The following is a 22686-nucleotide window of genomic DNA, read 5'->3' as shown; positions in this document are numbered from 1 at the left end:
GAAGAGTCTGCACTTCATCAGAACACATTTCTTGGGTTCCATGTCCATCCGAAACATCGCTATCGTCCATCAAAGCTGTATTTTCCCCAATAAATTCTATTTTTATTTATTTATTTATTTATATATTTGTGTTTTCAATTCATGGCTATATTCAGAAAAACTTTATGGATTACCTACTAGATCTGTTTGAATGATTTTGATCGATTTTGGTGTTTAACTGACTATCTTTGATTGAGTCTCAATTTCTTTTTTCTTTTTTTTTGATTGACTATTTTCCGTCTGTTGCAATTCGGGTTTGAACTATGTATAATATTTTGTTTTGCCTCTGATTTGGAGATATTATCTGCTTAATTTTATGGTTTCTTTGTGTATGTGGACTATGTATGTATGTATGTATTTAGTTCATTTGTGAGGATATGGAGGATTGCAAGGCAAAAACTTGGAGCTGGAGGATTTCCTGTTCCGGTAGGTCTTTCAATTGTATGTTTTGATTTTGAAAAAGGAAGATTTTTTTTGCATCTAATAGATAGTATTTAATTTCAGATTTTAGAACAATCCTTGCAAAGGATACAGCAGCCTGCAGTATCCGCGTTGAGATGTTATTCATCTGCTACCAAAGAGGTAGTTGTGGATTATGTTCATTGTGTTCAATTTTTTCGTTTTCCTTTGATGCTTATTTGGTTGTTTAGAAATGTTAGAATTAATTTTATTTCATGAGCTGATTTTTCCTATTTTGAAAATCATGAAAACATCAATTAGGTTATTGAAAACTTAACTTCTCACTTTATTTTTATTTTTTTAAAATTTATTTATTTATTTAGTTATTTATTTATTGTCAAATACCATGACCTGATTCTAGCATATCCCTTTTTGGTAATGTTTATTGAGATGTTGGTAATGTTTATTTATTGAGATGTTGGTAATGTTTTTTTTTTTTTTTTCCAGTTAAATTCTCAACCTTAGAACTAACTTTGTTTTTTTAATTCTGTTGTATGTGTATTTTTTATTTTTATTTATTTATTTATTTCTGTTCTAATTCTCAACCTTAGAACTTTCTTTTGTTCTAATTTATTTATTTAATTCCGATCGTACAAACTTTACTCTCTCGAATTGGATGTACTTATATTTGTTATATATTATTGCGAGAGCTTTACTTTATGGATTACCTACTGGATCTGTTTGAATGATTTTGATCGATTTTGGTGTTTAACTGACTATCTTTGATTGAGTCCTGTATGAATAGGATTGCTTTAACGGTGGTCTATGATAAAAAAATTTAAAACAAATTTTTTATTTTTTTTTTGGATTGACTATTTTCTGTCTGTTGCAATTCGGGTTTGAACTATGTATAAAACCAGGCAACTCAAAGGTAATACTCTCTCTCTCTCCCTCTCTCTCTCTCTCATAGTAGTAACAGCAGCAGTAGTAACAATATTCTCTCAAATTCTATCTTTAGATGGGCATATCCTTGCACACATCCTGGCTGCAACCTCCATTGGAGTCATCTCTGCCACTGCGTTTCACTACTACCATCGACAAGCCCCAAAAACAGTTGGAAGATCAAACCGTAGTTCCATTGTTAGACAGGAATGAGTCTGGCTGTGTTTCCAAACTTGAAAGATTCTCCAATTATGTCGGTAAAAATCTATTCATCTCCATTCTTCTTTTCTTCTTCTTTTTTCATAATGTTTTTCCACTTTACAACAACTAAAATGTTTTATTGTTTTTGTTTTTTGGATTTTGGGAATGGGGATGGATCAGCTAGGCAGATAGGATTTGAATATGGAAGTGAATGTCCCCAACTTTGCAAATTAGCATATGAGTACCTCAAAAAATCCAAAGAGTGTGAGAGTACTATCTATGAGTATTTTGCTGATGATCCAAATGTTGATGAGCTGTATGTGAAGTTGGTTGAGGAGTTTGATAGGTGCATCCTTGCCTACTTTGCATTTCATTGGAGCCAAGCTTCTCTCATGATCAGTCAGGTATATGCATATATATGTGTTTATAAATGTTTCAACAGAAATGTTTGGTAATCGAAAATTTTACTTCAAAAATTAGTCAGAAAAAAATATTGAATCGAAAACTTTACTTCAAAAATTAGTCAGAAAAATATTGGAGTAGTTGAGATTCATTTTAAATTAGGTCCCACTATATGTGTGTATGTTTTTATAAATGTTTCAACAACAATATTAGGTAATTGGAAAATTTAATTAGAAAATTACAAATTTTTTTTTTTAATGATGGAGATTCATTTCAGGTTGGGCTTTTGATGTTTCAATTGCTTATTTTTGTGTTTTTGCAAATGTTTCAATTCAATAGCAATGTTAAGGAATCAGAAAATTTAATTAGAAAATTACCCAAAAAAAATATTGAATGATTGAATTTCATTTCAGATTGGGCTTTCTGATGTTTCAATTGCTGAATTTTCATTTCTCCTTGAAAATCTTTCATTCATTCTCTTCTTTTATTTTATTTTGGGAATGTGTGAATTGCAGGTGTTGAGTATTGATTCTAATAAGAAAAAGTTGTGTTTTTGCAAATATATTTATGTTTGGGTACTTTTACAAAATTCATTTCAAAGTCAATAAATTTGATAAATTACATTTTAAATCAATACTTTTAAATTTAATTATATTTTAATCTTATAATTAATTTAGACACGGATATACATTTTTAAACCTCCAAATCAACCCTGGGGACTTGCTTGGTTAGAATCTATTAGCAGATAAATCAGTAGTTTGAAGGTGTTAAAATCTGAAGGTGAACTTTTTGAGCACTTTCAAGAATCTATTGACAGAAGTTGAACTTTTTGAGCACTTTCAAGTTGTTGTAAGCTTTAAAGACTTTGGAAATTGGGTCATCAAAACAAAGACCATGCGGGCGGAATGTGATTGGTTGGACAGAAAAAGCAAGCAGAAAAAGCGATAGAGAGTGAAGTCTAAAATAATAAATAAATAAATAAATAAATAAATAAAAGAAAAATAAAATGAAAGAGCTTTGGGTGACCCACCATCAACCAGGAAGAGGTCAGAAAATTCCATGACTTTTGAGAAATCAAAATATTGTATTTATTATTATTTTTATTTTTAAAATCTTAATTTATTTTGCTTTTATTATTTGTTGGACAAACTACTAAATTGAAATTCTTAAACAATATAATAATTATTTATTTGGTAGTATTATATATATTAATGGGTATAAATAATAGAATAATTATTTGTTTGCCGGCAGTGAGAGTATTTCGGTGCTTCTCTGTGAGATGCATCACTGGAGTTTTGGATTATTTCGTTGTTATTTTATTTGAGTTTTATAAAACTTAAGATACAAATAAAATTGTTACAATTTTTAAAAAGAATAGTATTTCTTTATATTTTTTCAATATTTTTGTCAAAAAAATTACAGACTTCATAATAAATTTTAATATGATACATATAAATTATAACTGTATGTTGATCACAATTATTTATATCGTGCCTTCAGGCACGAGCATACTCTAATAAGAGTACAATTTAGAACGAAGTCGCTAATAAATCCCAAATAACAGTGAGTACTTAATACATCAAAAACAACTTTCACAAGGAAACAAAGACAAATTTCTAATCCATTAAATTCCATCATGATCATGTGCTTTCAATGTATCAACTGTTTTATCATGCCCATGCCACTGTGGCGCCTGAAATGAATATGAAAATGAAACTTAACATTATTAACAATTTATATGAAACAAAAAAAAAAAATTAAATTACACTAGTACATATCATATACCTGACTACATGTAGGATTGTTTGAGGCATGTGAATCTAGTAACCCGAACTCATAACCACTTGCATTGTTAAGCAATGCTCGATAGCTTGTAGGTGCAGAATACATGAATGGCATTAGAATAGACATATTGCTCATCTGCAACAATAATAATGTATAACAATTAAAAGGAAAAATGATGACATAGAAAACTACATTACAATTAAATAAATACTTAAATTACTTACATTATATGTGGGACACATAAAATTACTACATTACAATTCAATTCTATGTTTCAAATTAATTCTTTTACATACAACAAATCATGTAACATAAAACTAATTGACTGTATGAATAAATAATGAATGCACCCAGAATCATCAGCACAAGCATTCCGGCATCATCAGCACAAGCATTCCGGCAATTGATATTTGAAAAAAAAAAAAAAAAAAAAAAAAAAAAAAAAAAAAAAAACCCTTACAAAACCACCTCCACCACACAATTATTATCCAAACCCACTGCACATGAGATAGTTGTACAAATCTTAGCAACACACACTTGGTTTAAGATTTTTTCATTCTTGTGAGATTGAGTCCCCAAAAATATATTATTTTGTCTTCTCAAATCCCCAAATCATAAACCCTAAAATTTTGAAATTTCTTATTCACATTTATCAAATCTGATTACATTTCTTTGATTAATGTGAATATTCAACAAAAAAGCAGAAGAAGAGTTGAGAACGAAGAACATATTGACAATGTGGTTCTTTGTCGCTCGTCTTTTCTTCCGCTATTGCTCGACGCCAGTCGGTCTCCTACAATCGCCAATCGCCGGATGTCTTCGTCGCTGCGTCCGTCTTCTTCCCCCTCCTCTCTCTCTCTCCCCCTGTCTGCTACGCGAACCTGCTTCGCGCTCAATTGGAAGGCTTTTGTCATACGCTTCATCCTTTTGATTTTTGATTTTTGATTTTTTTTTTTTTTTTTTTTTTTTTTTTTTTTTTTTTTTTTGTGGGAGGGACCAAAATGACATCGTTTTGGCCCTTTTCATTTACGCCCCTAGGGAGTGTCCAAAACAACATCGTTTTGGAGGTATTTCAGGGTATGATCCGAACGTGAACAAAACACATGTTTGGCTCGAATTTTCAAAGTCCTTGCTACTAGGTGTAAAAGTCCTTTCTAAATAATTTTTATTATTTGGTGGCCAAAATGGGGGATTTCTCACTATTTTAATTTAAAAAATTGTTTTTGATCGGTCACTTTATTACATGTGTGAACAATTGAAATCTAACTAGCCTAACTGATGAAGAATATCAATGTGGAGAAGGGGTCTTCGAGGCAAAGCAAGGGATGTTGAACCCATTGGTGGGCTCCACTTAAAATTTATTTTAATAATTTGAATTTGTCATTTTGTAAAGCTTGTCTTAAATATCATGCATGTTACAAAGTAAATTAATTGAATATCGATAGTCACATGATCATGTCATTCTTGTTGGATATTTAATTCTCAAATTTTTTTTTCCCTTGAAGACAAATAGATCCGATCATGTGGCTATCAATATCTGATTACTTTTATTTGTTTACGTGTATAATTATCCTGACGGACCTTACAAAATTAACGATTTAAATCATTAAAATGATTCTTAAGTGGAGCCCACCAAAGAGAGCAACACCCTTGTTGTGCCTTATCCACAATAGTAGGAATGGCAATTTGGCCGGGTTGTAGTCCCTCATCCTTTACTTTGTCAGGGTGCAAAAATCAGAGATGAAGGAGGCGGGAAAGTATCAAGGTAATTTGTCACATTTAGGAGAAGATGATACTAATGAAAAATAAATAATATAGTATATGAGAGAAAAAAATATTGATAAGTAATGAGAGTTAAAAAAATTTGAAAAGAGAAATAGAGATGTCAAATATGAGATGTATAGGAATTTTTTAGTGTTCTTACTATTTTTTTTTTTAACAAATTAAATTATATACATACATATAAAATTTATTTATTTAATATAATTGGACCGAAAACAAAAAAATAAAGGACTAGAAAGCAAATACTATCTCATTTCTATTTTCTTGTCACGTAAAAAAAAAAAAAATCTTACACAGCAACCAAGATTGAGGGCGACACAAATTTTCATCCGTACAGAGACCCTCCTCCTAAGAGCATCTCCAATCCAATGCTTTTAAATAGAGGGTAAAAATAAAAAATTTATTCAAAAAATATATATAGAGCATCTCACTATTGACTCAAACTCTAACCACAAATCTTCATTTTCTTCTCTAAATATTTTCCTCCTAAATGTTTAATTTTCAATTTTTTGTTAAAAATATTTAATATTAGACTCATTTCAAAGGTATGATTTAAGTCTTTTTAATGATATTAAATTTATAAAAATTAGATGTACATATTAAAAGTTATTCAGTGTGTTTGATTTGAGTTTTCTGAATTAAATTTTTTGAAAAGTGAGTTTTTTGGTTTTTGTATTCTTTTGTTTTTAGTAAATATTTTTTAAATTTTAAACATTTTTTTTACTTTTTTAGATGCACCTTAGTTAGATGTATCTAAAAAGTAAAAAATTTGTGAAAAAATATTTTAAAAAATTAATAAATACATAAAATACAAAAAATGTACTGAATTATTGTATTTTTTTTTTTTTTGTATTTTTGATATTTAGTGAATTTTTAAAAGATTTTTTTTATAATTTTTTTACTTTTTAGGTGTATTTATGTTAGGTGTGTCTAAAAATTAAAAAAATTGCTTAAAATATTAAAAAAAATCAGTAAAAATAAAAAAATATGAAAAATAAGAAAATAGAATTTTCTGAAAAGTATTTTCTGAAAAATGAAAACAAGCAAGCTGATTTGTATTTTATAACATTTAATCGAAACTAAAAAGGATGTGGTTGGCATATAATTTTGAAAGGAAAATCCCTTAATGACAAAGTTGGTATTTAAAAAGTGAATAGTATTATAGAGGCTATCCTCTATTTTTTATACTTTCTCTATATTTGGAGAATGAATATGTATTCTCACAAATAGAAATGATATTAAAAAATGAGTGGAAAATAATTTTAGAGGATTAATCTTTTATGTTTAAAGATATAAAAGGTATGTTGAAAATGCTTTAATAAAATAGCTTCACGTGTACATCATTTATATAACTTTTTTTCAATCAATTCGTGGGCCTTGCTTTCTTGGAAGAAGGTAAGAATTTCATTATTAAGAAAAAAAAATTATATTCATACATAAATTTCATAGAAATATTATATACTTAAATTTTTTATTTAGAATTATTAACATATTGTCTAGATTTCCTCCATGTATAGATCCCACAATACACCATTCAATCTCTACCACACAAATTTTTTGGACAAAAATCTGGTAGTCTTTTCTGGACACATAGAATTTCTGTTAATTTTATATAAAAAAATTTCACAAGAATGATGTGATAATGTTATTTTTGTAAATATAATCCAACTCAAACTAGGGCTCCATTTGGTTTGGTTTTGAAAAATAATTTTTCAAAGTCATTATTTTTTCGTATTTTTTTTATTTTTAATGATTTTTTTTTTTCATATTTTAGTTATTTTTTTAATATTTTAGATGCATCTAAATTTGGTGCATCTAAAAAAAAATTACCCAAATATGAAAAAAAAATTATCAAAAGACAAAAAAATCACAAAAAATATCAAAACTCTAGAACTTTTTTTTTTTTTTTTTACAATTATCTTTCATTTTTTAGTAATTTTTTTCATATTGGAATCAATTTTTTACTTTTTAAATGCACCTAATCTAGATATATCTAGAAAATAAAATAAAATTGAATTAAAATATAAAAATATTTATTAAAATTAAAAAAATACGAAAAGCAATAATGATTTAAAAAAATTATTTCCCAAGACCAAATCATTGTTTTGCAGCGATCAATAAGTATATATAATTTATTTGAAAAATTATATATATATATAATGAAGCAAATATTTTTAATGTATTTACATTATTATATAATGAATTTACTTGACCATGATTTATATAATTTTTGAGGGATTTGAGCTTCAACAAATTTACTGGACAGATTCCTGATTCACTGTTCAATTTGAGCTCTCTCTCTTACTTGTAATAAACATCTTGTGCTGATCCAACAGAGATGAAGTTATTTTTTGGTGGTATAGATTACTAGTAGTATTTCTTTTTTATATACGGAGGACATCATTTTTGTATGATTATCTGTTTGTATGGAATTATTATTTTGGGTTGAATTATAGTTGGTTTGTATAGAATTTGATGTTACAAGACTAAATTTTTGGATGGTTGAAAATGAAATAGAAATAGACATATGTATTGTTTTGTTTATATACAGGGGCAGGTTGCACGAAATAAATACAGGTTGTGCAGAAATTAATAATAATAAATAAATAAATAAATAAATAACACTAAATAAAGTTTTTGGTGACTAAATATTTAGTAGTCAAAAAAACAAAATAAAACTTGTTGGCTACTAAAAATTTAGTAGCAAAAAACAAATCAAAGATGTTTTGGCGACTAAAAATTTAATAGTAAAAAATATATGAGACTTTAGGTGACTAAATAATTTAGTAGCTAAAAAAAAATATGAAAATTAATTTTTTTTGGCGACTAAATATTTAGTAGCTAATAATAAATGATACTTTGGGCGACTACAAGTTTTAGTCACTGAAAATAAAAATTAATTTTATTTGAAAACTTTTGGCAACTAAATATTTAGTCGCCAATTTATGACTTTTGGCTACTAAAAAATATTTAGTCGCCAATACCTCGTATTTTTCCCTACTAAAACATTAGTAGCCATTTATAGGACTTTTGGCGACTAAATTTTTTTTAGTCGCCAAAACCTTCCTTGACTGTTTTCCCGCGACCAAAATATGTAGTCGGGAAAAGATTTTGGCAACTAAAAACCTTACTTTTGGCAACTAAAAACCTTACTATTAAAATTTTAATGGGACTTGAGAGTCCAAAACTCTTAATTAAGACTTAATGGAGTATAAGTTCATAACTTGTGTGTAAATACTTCATTTTTAAATAATAAATAAAAATTAATGAAGAAACTTTAGTATGTGAGTTTGAAAATAAATAAAAATAAAAATAATTTTATTTTTTTAAATGGAATTTTGAAAGGAGCGTTATTATACATTTTGAAAAAGATTCCTATGTTAATTATAGCATAGATAATGTGACCATTTGAAAGGTTTTTTTATTTTTTTATTTTTTTTGGCACATAATTTTTTTAATTTTTTTTCAATTTAAAAGTTAATGTTTTAAAGTTTTAAAAATAAAAATAAATGTCAAATTATCATGTTCATTTATAGACAATCATAAATGATAAACAATCACTGTTTGAAGGACAATTCTGACTATTAAAATTTTAATGGGACTTGAGAGTCCAAAACTCTTAATTAAGACTTAATGGAGTATAAGTTCATAACTTGTGTGTAAATACTTCATTTTTAAATAATAAATAAAAATTAATGAAGAAACTTAGTATGTGAGTTTGGAAATAAATATAAATAAAAATAAAAATTATTTTATTTTTTTAAATGGAATTTTGAAAGGAGCGTTATTATACATTTTGAAAAAGATTCATATGTTAGTTATAGCATAGATAATGTGACCATTTGAAAGGTTATTTATTTATTTATTTATTTATTTATTTATTTTTATGAATTTTAGATTTTGTTGAATCGTTTAGCAAATTTAATGACACATAATTTTAAATCTTGAGAGTTTAACCAATAGAATGTTTTTTTATTATTTAAAAATCATAAAATTTAATTCGAAGATTTAGAACTCTCACAAGTCTTGCTATTAGAAAGATTATTTCCCTTATATAATATATATAGATATTTAATGGGACTTGAGAGTTTAAAAATCTTAATTAAGACTTAATAGAGTATAAGTTCATAAATTAAGACTTGTGTGTAAATACTTTATTTTTAAATAATAAATAAAAATTAATCAAGAAACTTAGTATGTGAGTTTGGAAATAAATAAAAATAATTTTATTTTTTTTAATGTAATTTTAAAAACTTACTATATTGAGTTTTGAAAGAAGCGTTCTTATACATTTTGAAAAAGATTATTATGTTAGTTATAGTATAGATAATGTAACCATTTGAAAGAGTTTTTTTTATATATATATAAATTTTAGATTTTGTTGAATCGTTTAGCATTTTTCATGACACATAATTTTAAATTTTGAAATAGAAAAATATACATATATTTTTAAAAATCATAAATCATAGGAGAGAAAAGTTGGTGGACAACAAAAAGGGTTTTCATATGTGAGAAAACTTGGTCGGCAAGGAAATGGTTTTCTCGGAAAAGAAGAAACTTGTTGGACAAAAAAACTTGGAGGCAAAGAAAAAGATTCTTTGCCTTATATAATATATTGATAGGTAGATATCGCATTAAAGTCTCATTGATATTAATAAAAAGATTCTTCTGCGCATGGCCGATGATGTATTCCTGCGACCGTTGGTGGAGGTGTTCTCGGTGAGCATCAACCACATCAACGGAGAGAACCTCTACGGCACAATCAAAGTCACCGACGCACCGGGTTCTCAATCCATCTACAACCGATCAAGAGATCATTACGAATCCATCAGCCCGGGCCAACCCGTTTTGCTGACTGGCCCAGCTCGATCCATCTTAGCCTACGACAGCGTCGCCATCGACGTGGCTCTCAAGGATAAGGACAAATTGTCTCCGGACGATGATGTCAGCAGCAAGCAGACATGGTGGAACCCTTACCTCGCCACCCCCAATAAGTATGATGAGCCCTTATACGACGACTTTCCTCTCAAGAATGGTTCGGTGACGGTCAACTACGTAGTGTTGAGTCATGCGTTTGAGGCTACTGTGGAAGTTACGTTCGTAAACAGAGGTGGGGAAGGGGAAAACTCGGCCCATGTTTACGGACTGCTTACTGCTCGCAATGGAAACTTCATGAATGAAAGCGTGCTCTTCCGGAAGAAATCAGATGAGCACGTAGATGTAAGGCCTGAGCAGCCCATCCCGTTGTCGAGATCTGTGGTGGCCGTGCCATCGAACTCCTCCCTCATAGTTCGGGCGGATCTGATGGATAACGACGGTGAGATTGCCAAGGGCACTGCAGAGTTACCTGCTCAACTCTCCGGTACATCTCAGAAGAACATTTTCGGACAGCATGGTGAGATTCGAGTTAAGGTCACTTGGACAGCATGGTGAGATCCGAGTTAAGGTCACTTGGACAGCATGAGTTAAGGTCACTTGGACTTGAGACCGACGAATATATATATAAATATGTCACTAGTCATTTATGGCGAGTGTTTTGTTTTAATAAGTTGATTGTAGGTGTGGTATGGTTGTTTCAGGTTCTATATTATTGATTACATATAAAATAATTAATCTGTTTTGATGTTGTTAAATTGTTTAATATGTCTGTGGATATTGATAAGCATAAAAGTGATACTTCTCACAATTCAGTAATTGAGCTTCATTCCCAGGCTATTTTTCCATGTCAATTTGTTTTTTGCGGCCCTAGTCTAAGTCCGATTACGGCTCCGACGTGATTTTTGGAGAGTCGCCGGAGTTTCTCCAAGCTGTTTCACGACCTGCACACACACCACCGGATAACGAGGAGAGAGAAAAATTGAAAAGCAAAGGGTGAAGAGAGAAAATATAGACAAGTTGTTATAAAAACTTTAAGTTCTTCTTACTAGAATCTAATTTTTTCTAATTTTGATGAATGTCTTCTTATATTAATTTCTTAGAGCATCTCCAATCTAAAGCAGCTGCCAAAGTCATAATATGGCAGTTTGGGCAAAAATGACTTCTCCAATGACATGTTATAGTAGCTGCCAAATTTGATAACGGTCAAATCTATTGTCAAATTTGGCACCAGCTTTGGTCAAATCTGTAAATATTTAAAATAAACGCCATATAAAAATGCAAAAGCTAGTAAATTGTGATCTCAATTGTTAACAAATAGTAATTATATGGGACTGAGTTGGAGAGAAGTGTAGTTCGGTTCAGTTGAATTCTTGATATTTACCACGGATCTTACTTTGGTAATTTGAATTGTTTATTTATTTATTTTTAATGATGACAAGTATGATTTAAAATTAAAACATTTATTTTTATTTTTTTTAAAGAAAGTTCATTTTCATGAAGAAAAATGTCATTCATTTTTTGAAAGAAAATTTTGATGAAATTAGATGGCTACGATTATTGAGTTAATCATTTTTTTTTTTTCTTCACGGATGGTGAATACACAAAGATGCGACTCTATCAATCAAGTATAATTCGTGGTGAACACAACAACACTGATTGGACTTGATTGTATCCAACTAGAGAGAAGTCAATCCCTAATTATAATGCTTTACACCACACCAGTCACCTAACCCATCCATCCATGATAGCGATCATATAAAACATACAAAACAGTAATACTAGGACTTTAACAAATACATTAATAAAAAAGTTTTTTATCCGTGCTATACACGATTTCTATTTTTGAAATTTTAAATATAATACTTTATGTTTTTAAATATAATATTATTAAATAATAAATTTTGAATGCATGCTTAAATGGTTATGCAGTGAAAGTAAAACAGTAATATCATTTATAAAAAGAAAAATAAAGTGTCAAAGAATAAAAAATTATAAAAATAGTTTAAAATATATTGTTTATATCTCAGATGAAAGTTAAGAAAAAATAAGAGGAGCCGTACAAATTTAAATAAATAGTTTGAATTATTAGTATCCTTATCTTTTTTTTCTTTTTTTTTTTTTGGTGTGTGCGCATGCGCAAATTACCTTAGAAATTAGACGTTAAACATAATTCAATTGAGTTCAAAAAAATTGTATTAGCAAGTGAATGAAAAATAAATAAATAAATTCAAAATAAAAAAAATTCAAAAAAAGTTTCGCTAAAGACGAAAATAAGTCGCTGATCAAAAAAAAAAAGACGAAAATAAGTCAACAAATCAAATAGTTTAAAAAAAAACTTATTTCATCTTCTATGACAGCCCTTAAAGTATAATTATTTTTTTATTTTTTCGATTGATCTAGTCGAATAGATCCTAGAAATGCAAAACCTTTTTAAAAAAAAAAATTCATTGAAGACAAAAAAAAAACAAAAAAAACAAAAAAATCATTAAAAAAAATTCAGTCAAACCTACCCTTGCTAAAAGAATACAAGAATACTTAAAAAAAAGAATTTGTGCATTTGAAAACACACCAAACAAAATATAAAACACTCAATAGCTTATTATTTTAGAATAAAGGTCTTTGAGTTGAATACAATTTTAAAATCCGGAAGACTCTCTAAGCTGGCTTGGCATGTCAAGTTATTCGCGCAGTTGGCAATAAAGACACTTTCCTTACTAAGTGAGAGTTTGGGATTTGCATTTATAATATTTTTTTTGTTGATTTTTTTTATTTTAATTTTAGTGAATTTATTTTTAATTTTTTTTAAAAAAATCATTTCTATGATTTATTAGACTAGACGGATCAAAAATGTAATAAAAAAAATCAAAGAAATCCAGAAAAACATAAAATAAGTTTTTTTTAGGAGTTTTTTCATCTTTAGATATATTTATATATATATATATATATATTATTTTTTAGGTTCTTCTAGACTAGATTGGCCTTCAAAGTCAAAAAACTTAACACAAATTAAAAAAAATCACTAAAAAAAAATCTAAAAAAATATATCTTATAGTTGTCTACCATAATATATGCACAGTTTCTTAGTAACAAATTTTTTATGTTCTCATTGACATCAAGGCATTAACTGTGAAACTACCAGATCGAAAAAAATAAATAAATAAATTATAATTGAAAACATTAAATTTACAATTTAAATCCATGACTTTACATTCTTCCTTTCAACAAACATTAGAAAACAATAAAACACACAAAAAAAAAGTGCGTTTCTCCCATTAATCCCAAAAGAAAAAACTTTGCATTTGACAAAGAACTTTACTTGAAAAACCAGCAATTCACACAAATCAATAACCCAAAAAATCCAAAATCACAGTTCTACCATTCCAAAATTGAAAGTAGTACCAACAAATTAACAAACGAAAAACCCAGGCATCATCACCATTCCCAAGTAGGGTTTCTTGAAAGCAAAAATAAAAAATCAGAAAAACAGAACTTGAACTCGTGAAGAGAACACGAGAGATAAAGTGAAGATTACCCACAGCTCCAACACACCCATCTCAGAGAAACAATTACTATGCACACAGAGAGAGAGAAAGAGAGAGAGACTCATCTAGCCGATGGAGATAGCCGCTGTCGGAGAAGAGAGAGAGAGTGCAAAACCTAAACTGTGTTTGTCAAAACATATGGATATGGAGCGAGTACCCCTCCCCGAACCAACCGAATGGGAATTTAGAACATGACCGACCCAACCTGAAGAGTTTAAAAAAACGAAAATAAAATTTTAAAATTTGTTTGCTAACAAAAAATATGAAAAGAGATCTTTTTATTTTTTTTAAAAAAAAATTCAAACATTATGTCTTAAAAAATATAGGGTTTTTTTTTTAAGGTCCCTGGTATTATGATTTTATAGCATAAAGGATACCAAATATTTTCATAATGTCTAAGGTCCCTCAACAATATTTTCATAATGTCTAAGGTCCCTTAACCTTGATCCAGAGAAATTTCAGTCCAGAGAAATTTCAGTCCAGAGAAAATTGGTCCAGAGAAATTTGGCCTAGAGAAATTTCAGTCCAGAGAAATTTCAGTGTAGAGAAAATTGGTCAGAGAAATTCTGGCCCAGAGAAATTTCTCTGGACCAAATTTCTCTGGATGAGTTTCTCTACTTTTCTTCTCATTCACATCCAAATCATTATGATTCATTAGGTAAGCAACATTGTTCAACTAAATTCAACTGGAAAAATTCCACATTGTAATATGTAAGCAACATTAGAATGGGATAACAATGACAACTTACCAGCACCAGAGAAATTCTGGAAAAATCTGAGTATTTCTCTGGCTTGTCAGAGACTGGAAAATACCTCTGGTTAATGGCAATCAAATGATTCCAATTTCTTGTAATGTTAACGATAAAAAACTTGAGATGTTTGTACACAAATGTAGTTACAGCTACAGTTCCAATAGATCTTTTAGTTTTGTATTTCAACTGACACAATCTCAATGTCTTTCTTCTAAATTATTGTTCAGATGATTCATACTTGCATTTTGGTCTTTTATGACTCTTTACTCTGTTTTTTGCATCTTCTACAGCTTTGGGTTACAAATATCTGAATTTTTTTAATTAAAAAGAAATTTTTTTGAAGAGCAACATTTTTCAAGCAATGCCAGACCAACATAGAATAAATGCTCTGACATTACATAATTCAACACATGCTAGTGTTGGAGTTTAGTAGGTGGATTCCATGATACAGAATTATTGATAATAGATTTCTAAAAAATGTCATGATCTTCTGGATTACACTCTTATTCTCAACATAATTAAGGATAATCTCTCAACAATTTTTGCTACGGATACAGTAAAAATTCACAGAACAAAGTGGTGTAGAACCCACACCCACCCTTGTATCTATGCTGCAATTTTGTTGGTGTCCCGTTTGCATACTTTCTCATTCATATATGTCTATGCCCCAGGTTTTGGCAAGTCGATTGGTCCAGTGCTTAACACATGCACAAGTGAAGGAGGTTGTAGAGAAATTTTCAAATTTCTCTGGAGTGGTAATTTTGTGAGAAGGCCTGTGAAGTCAGAGAAATTTTCAAATTTCTCTGGAGTGGTAATTTTGTGAGAAGGCCTGCGAAGTCAGAGAAATTTTCAAATTTCTCTAGAGTGAACCTCCTACTAATCAACCTCTTTGCATCAGCACAAAACTTATTACATTATTAAGGCTAGTACAAAACAGATGCAAAACAATTTCATGTTGCATTTTCACTACAATGATGCATCACACAAGTACAGTAGAGTTCAAAATCCAGAAAGAAAATCAAAATAATTTAAAACAAATGCAATTACATACAGAGCTAAAAATTGGACCTTTCATGATTACATATTATCAAGTACTCCTGGACAACATATATATTTAGTTCAATCCAGAGAAATTTTAGTTCAAACCCAGAGAATTTCTCTGAGGATATATCGAGAGTGCCGGAACAATTTTACAAACCGAACTTACAGCCAAAGAACCAATTTTCCCAAAACACAGAGAGAAAATAAACATAGATAGATAAACTTGTGGTTTGGAGATATATATATATATATATTTTTTTTCATCTCTCCTGTTTTCATCACTTTTTTCTACCTTTGCACAGTGAAGCTTCTTACCTCTTGTCCTCCAAGAACACTCCATCACTGAAGCTTTGCGCCTCTGCTAAGATCTAGATCCATAACTTCGTTGAAGGATTTAAGTTAACTTCGTTGAAGGATCTAGATCCATAGCTTTGCGCCTTTGCACAGGATCTAAGCTTTGCGCCTCTACCACATACATATATATATATATATATATATATAGCTCCGCCTCCTCTTGTGTTCCTTTTCATAATCAACCACAAAAACTGCTACAAAACCCCTCTCTCTCTCTCTCTCTCTCTCTCTCTGTGTATATTTTGATTTTGTTTTGTAATGGCAATGATTAATCTTTCCACGAGAATGTCTGACGCCATTTTTGGGTGAGAATGAGAGAGGGGTTTCTGGTATGCGAGGAAGAGAGACAAATTTATCTGATATATGTTTAGGGACCTTAGACATCAAAAAATAATTTTGTGGATCTCTTCCATTACGAAAAGTGGAGAAAGGACCCTAGATCAATTTTTCCAAAAATATATATATATATATATATATATATATATATATATATATATTAAAATTAATAAGTGCTTTTATGTTTTTTTCACCAAATTAATTTTGACTGGATTACATGTCGTTGTAAATGGTGTTCATGTCATGTCATTTATATTCGTATCAAGATTACTTCAACATTAATTTAATTGATAAACATTTTCTTACAATTTGGCTCTATTTAGTTGGATTAGGTTTAAATTTTACAAAAACTTAAACTGAATCTCCAAAAAAAATAAGAGAAAAAATCAAAATTATAATTATAAACTAATAAATACACAAAAATATATTTTTGGATTTTCAAACATTATTTATATCCAAAAATAGAAAATCATATGAAAAAACCTAAGTTGCTTTTATTATTATTAATTTTTTTTCTGAATTTTTTTCCTGCAATTAGGAATGGGAGTCATGTCATGATGCGTCATGTTCGTGTTATTCTAAGTTTGGATCACAATTACTTCAATACTAACTCAATTAATTTATTATTTTGTGTTATTTATTATTTTGTGTTATTATCATTTTCAATCTGTGTTTAATTCGTGTCACGTTAACGAGTTATTGTCAAATATTCTCACCATTAACTAAAAATTATATGAAATTTTTTAAAAAAAAATTCCACGAGTCAATTTAATAAAACTAATCTTTATTGAATGAAGTTATTCAATATTTAATTTCAACTCAATTTGATCATTCTAATTTACAAAAACTACATCTTATTATTATATTATTTTACTAGATTAAATCAAATAGTAGACAAAAAATATATTATCTTCAATAAAAACAAACAAAAACTTATATTAACCTTAAAATTATATTTTACACATAAATGTCATGATTCCCCCATAATAGAAATAATATTATTCTTTATCATGTTACTTTGATTTCGTCACAGATCAAATACAATTCATTTAAATAAAATAAAAAAAAATTATAAAATGAATAAGACTCACATATATATAATAAGCAAAAAATAATCCCAAAATAATATACAATAAATAAGACTTCAAATAAAATCTATTTATGTGCAAGTATTTTGAACGAAAAGCTTATCACATTGGATGTCTATGTTATAACTGAACAGATTCACTCTATCCATGCATATGTTTACTTTTTTAATTTAGTCACTGTATAATCCAGTTTTCACCATATAAGATTTCAAAAAAAAGTCAGCCAAGTATTAAACTTAAAATTTTAACAAGTTTCAAAATAAATTCAAATTTAGTTTATTTATATTACAAGACAATCTCATAACTCAAACAATAAGGCCATTGTTAATATTTAACAATAACCCTATTGGTTACTGTATAAAACAATAATTAATATTTTCAAATTAACACATTAATATGGAGCAATGGGGTGAGGATGCTAACAGACCAAATCCGACACTATAACATATATCAGCCATGTAAAACACATAATACTCCAAAATTAATGAATAATTACTCAAAACGAAAAAATACTAAAAAAAGTAGCACAATGAAACCAAAGATACTAAGAAATTGTTCATCCTTTTCAGACCACAAACAAAAATAGCCATAGCCAAATCTAGCATCACATCATAATAAGCTCAAAACCAAAACATCTTAGTTCTGACAGGCCCAAAACAACCAAGCCTGATACCACACCTAGACAAACAAAACTGATTGTTCCAAATCACTTGCTATTCAACTTCCTAAACAATAGCATTTGCAGCACTAGCAATTCTCGGCCACAGATCAGCACACTCCTTTCCTATTGGACCTGTTATTGCAGAACCTACAAATACCAATGCAAAAAAACCAAATGAGAATCACCGACACAAAATATGAAGGCTCGGTTTCATGGAAACAAGATAATTTCATATTAATCATGTCCTCACGTAAAAGCATATGATCATGATTCATGATCATTGATGTTATTCAAACAACCTACAGGGAAAAAAATATGATGGGTCAAACGAGATAGTTCCTTAATAATCCCTGGTCCAAAGTCAGATGATCAGAAGTGAATGGTTCCCTTGATCAATGATAACTTTAAAGTGGTTCCCCAACCAAAATCACAAAACCCAAGTAACAAACCAATCAAGTTAATGGAGATTCCATACCAACATCAAGCAAAAAAAGCATGGAATGAATATTTGAAATTACTAAGATAACAATGAAGGTAATTGTACAAAAGTCCTGAGTGCACCAAAAATATGTCATTAACTCAGCAAGGAATTAAGAACATCTCAGCCAGAGGCATATTCCACCATATAGGCAAAAGGAACTGTTCAAATATTCAAAATTGCAACCTGAAAGCTATCACAAATCAAATCTAGGTAAACACACAACTTCATTTCCAGTTTAACACAGGCCACAACATAACTTCTGCCAATTTCATGTGCCAACATAACTTCAACAAAGTGGTCCAATTTGGTTTTCACTTGGAATTTATGAGGGCCGCATGTACCACATCTATCAAATACATCATCACATGTAAGTAGTACCTTTCATTTCTCCTTTGGGATTCACAATGACACCAGCGTTATCTGCACATACAAAAACATAAGTATGGCATTTCCAAAAGAAGAACTGAATAAGATAATAGTTTGCATTTAGAGTTCCCAAAAGAAGCAAGTAAATAAGCAATAAGTTGATAGCAACACCTCATTCCAATTATAAAAAATGACAGTGGTTGGTTTTATTATTTTCCAACAGCAACAAAAAGGAATATAATACTAGTCTATGATAGATCATATAAAGATTACATTTATGTCATATTACTTGACATGCCCCCACTTTGGAAATTATAAAAACTGAAAGACAAAAGAAAAAAATTAAAGCCACATACTGCCAAGATTCCAGGAGGAATATCAAAAAATCTAACACAATTGCAAAATCAATTTCAAGCCATTATACAAAAAAAGAAAACATCATTCAGTTACTTATTACACAATTGATCCATAACCCAAAAAACTAGACAGCATCAGATTCAAAGAGCATAACTTTATTGGTAATTTGGTACCCAAAAAAATACAATCAAGCTACCTAAGAATTAACTAAAATGTGGATTCAAATGCACAACATGCAAACACTAAAAATAATCTCTCCCCTTAATTTGGAAATCTCAATGTATGAGAAATAAACATTAGGCATGTAGAAAGACTAATAATAAAATAATTACCAACTTTCTTAAGGCAGCTTAGCTGATTCTAAAATAAACACGAAATTTAACTGTGATTTGAATAGGGGGATTATAATAGTTAGCAATTTCACCTGCAAAAACATTAAGTAAAATTTACCAGGTGATAGGTAACACCTAAGAAGCACGGACACTTCTAAGAAGGTAACGTATCCGTGTCGTATCCGTGTCGGACACCGACACTCTTTGGACACTTTCCCGACACGTGTCCGACACTCTTTAAAACGTGTCCTATTTTTAAAGACCCGGACACTCTTTGAACACTTGGAGAATACATGTGTATCTCTTAAACACACGTGTCTATCAATTAGACACATGTGAAACCAATTATAAGTTTGAACAAAACAACTTAAGATACAATAATAAAACAAAAATCATATAAATTCATAAGAATTATTGTCATATTTAATATTTTTATTATCTTTGAATGATATATTCATATATATAACATATAATAAATATATAAAATCATATATTTCATGCGTGTCCCCCGCGTGTCGTGTCCTGCATTTTTTGAAAATTAGCGTGTCGGCGTGTCCGTGTCGTATCCGTGTCGTGTCACGTGTCCGTGTCCATGCTTCTTAGGGTAACACAATGCAACAGAAGAACATTATGCTGTTTAAAACTGGCAATACATTCTTTATATATGCTACCCGATATGACTGACCAACTTTTAGAATGGTCATTCGCCTTTCAAAAAAGCAACCTCAAAGAAGGGTAAGAAAAATCAAAGTACAAACCTCGAGCTACAAAATTTAACCTCTTATAAAGCTAAAAACACATTATCAAGGATTCATCAAAACTTAACCCGAAAACAAGCAAACAAGATTCATAGGATGCTTGAGCAGCAAAAAATAGGGGGAGAGGACACATGAGCAAAACAAACATATACAATATATTTACTTCAATGAAACTCGAGACAATATAGAATGACATTAAGTAGTCTGTCAATGTATTGACTTATGAGTTACAATATTAATTAACTTAACAAAATTCTATATTATGGATGAAACATTTAATTTGGTGTAAATAATTAATCAGAATCAAATCGCAAACAAATAAAAATAAATAAATAAAAATAAATTATATCAACTTGAAATAAGATTGAGTTTGAAAAAAGTCATACACCTCTACTTAGATTAGCAAGTGCTACCAATGCATTACCACACCTTCTGAGCAGGATCTCAAAATTGAATCCTAATTCATAAATGAGAATAGTTATATTTTTTGTGTGGGCAGAGATGAGTACTGTAGGGACAAGCTTGTCTTCAACTACCCAATTCCAAGCAGAACTATATATATAATTTCACAATTACAAGCATAACCGCATGAATAAAGCTGTTTAAGAATACTTGCTATAAAGTTCAAATGAATATATATATATATATATATATATATCAAACTTCAAGATTGAGGAGCATAGCTTCAAATACAGGGAAATTGTGGTCGCGGTATCAATTGTTTTCTTAGAGTGATCAAAGTAACAACAAATAAATCAAAAGCCATACAAATTCCCATTTTCAAACACAAATCATATAAAATAGTCTAAACCCAAGTGCCATCAATGGAAACAAGGACGAAAAAATCACCTTCGAAGTACATGAAGACACCGTCCTTTCGGCGCCAGGGCTTGCGCTGGCGGACGATGACGGCGGGCATGACCTTCTTCCTGAGATCTGGCTTCCCCTTCTTCACGGTGGCCATCACCATGTCTCCAACGCAGGCCGAAGGCAACCGATTCAGCCTCCCCTTGATACACTTCACTGATATGATGTACAGATTCTTCGCCCCAGTGTTGTCTGCACAGTTCACCGTCGCCGCCACCGGAAGACCCAACGACATCCTGAATTTGTTCCCCGCCGAACCACCGCGACCTGAAAATCCACACAAAAAACGAAACAACACAAATTCAAACGATCAATCTGTTTGGTTACTGAGAAAATGTGAGAATCGAAAGTCCGACGTACCTCGCTTCGACATCTTGTGCTCTCTCTCTCTCCCTCCCCTCTCTCCCCAGAGCAAGAAGGCGTAGTAGCTGAGATGCAACGCTAGGGTTTTAATTTATATGGCTTGCACCTTTTCTGATCTGGGGTTTTTAAATTGAGGGGGTTAGTTTGTGATTGACTAGCCTATTATATGGGCTTCTCAAAGCCCAAACCAGTGTCGTAGTAGTGGACAGTGAAGATCAAACATTAAAGCCCGTCTGCGTTTATAGGCCGCCAATCGTAACTAAAAAAAAGTGTAGATTTGGATATTTGACCCATGACAATAGATATTTTTAATTTGTTTAAATTTTAAATTATACTTCAATTAAATAAATAAATTAATTAAAATATGTTTGAAACCAAAAAAATAAAAATTAGTCTGGTCCATTTGTTTAAAAATATTAGTTTTAGTTCTTGCATTATTTAATTGAATTATAATAAAAGTTTAAATATATGTTTTTTATGACTTAAAATCAAACATTTGTTAAATGCCCAAATTTGTTTTCTTAATAACTCACATTGAAATGATTATAAAAAGGGTTAAATTTATTTAGGATAAATTACACTGACACCCTTTGAGATTTATATTTATTACAATTCCTCTTTTACCTTTTGGAAATTGCATCTCCCCCCTGAAGTTTAAAGTTTCATTATAGATTCCTCCTCAGCAGTTTATTTTTTTTAAATGCCAACTTTTCCCTTACTAGGTAAATTACATTGACACCCCTCACATTTTAAAAATTACAATCACGTCCCTAAGGTTTAAAGTAGCATTACCAATTGCCCCCCTCGATTAGTATTAGTTGAAAAAAAAAATTCATTGAAAAAAAAAATTAATCGGAAAAAAATTATTTGAAAAAAATAAATTGAAAAAAAAAATTAGTAAAATTTTTAAATTTCTATTTAAAAACCAACATAAACTTATTTTTTGAATTTACGTTTTTT

At 29.7% G+C, this 22686-nt stretch overlaps 2 protein-coding genes across 5 annotated transcripts in view; one reads left to right on the top strand and one right to left on the bottom strand.

Moving 5' to 3' along the window:
• The window catches only part of LOC145816715 (60 kDa jasmonate-induced protein-like), a 92429-nt gene extending 81246 nt beyond the window's left edge, over nt 1-11183 (top strand). Inside the window, exons 2-3 of one of the 2 annotated variants that reach the window (XM_082912615.1) lie at nt 10213-10962; nt 11021-11183. In XM_082912615.1, the coding sequence (XP_082768741.1) occupies nt 10225-10962; nt 11021-11035 (753 nt within the window). In that variant the 5' untranslated portion in view covers nt 10213-10224 and the 3' untranslated portion in view covers nt 11036-11183. Of the gene's footprint in view, nt 1-10212 lie in introns of both variants that reach the window. The other variant, XM_082912614.1, reaches the window with a different exon arrangement.
• A 6829-nt stretch (nt 11184-18012) lies between these two features.
• LOC145816717 (large ribosomal subunit protein uL14) lies at nt 18013-22314 on the bottom strand. Of its 3 annotated transcripts, none has more exons than XR_014358804.1 (4): nt 21724-21881; nt 20350-21630; nt 19062-19873; nt 18013-18349 (listed from the first exon to the last, which is right to left on the bottom strand). XR_014358804.1 is itself a non-coding variant. In XM_082912618.1 (4 exons), exons 1-4 carry the CDS (start codon nt 21734-21736, stop codon nt 18267-18269), a joined length of 423 nt encoding a protein of 140 aa, XP_082768744.1. In that variant the 5' UTR covers nt 21737-21880; the 3' UTR covers nt 18013-18266. The 3 variants fall into 3 exon arrangements, 2 of the variants coding, with proteins under 2 accessions (XP_082768744.1, XP_082768745.1); XM_082912618.1 differs by having other exon boundaries at nt 19062-19103; nt 21346-21630; nt 21724-21880; XM_082912619.1 differs by lacking the exon at nt 19062-19873 and having other exon boundaries at nt 21346-21630; nt 21724-22314.
• Nucleotides 22315-22686: the final 372 nt, after the last annotated feature.

The sequence above is a fragment of the Camellia sinensis genome, unplaced genomic scaffold (assembly GCF_055761805.1).
Source record: "Camellia sinensis isolate YWXY unplaced genomic scaffold, ASM5576180v1 Unanchor4, whole genome shotgun sequence".
In the NCBI taxonomy this organism is placed as follows: Eukaryota; Viridiplantae; Streptophyta; class Magnoliopsida; order Ericales; family Theaceae; genus Camellia; species Camellia sinensis.
The sequence above is the reverse complement of the archived record's forward strand: the minus strand, read 5'-3'. Positions and strand labels throughout refer to the sequence as shown.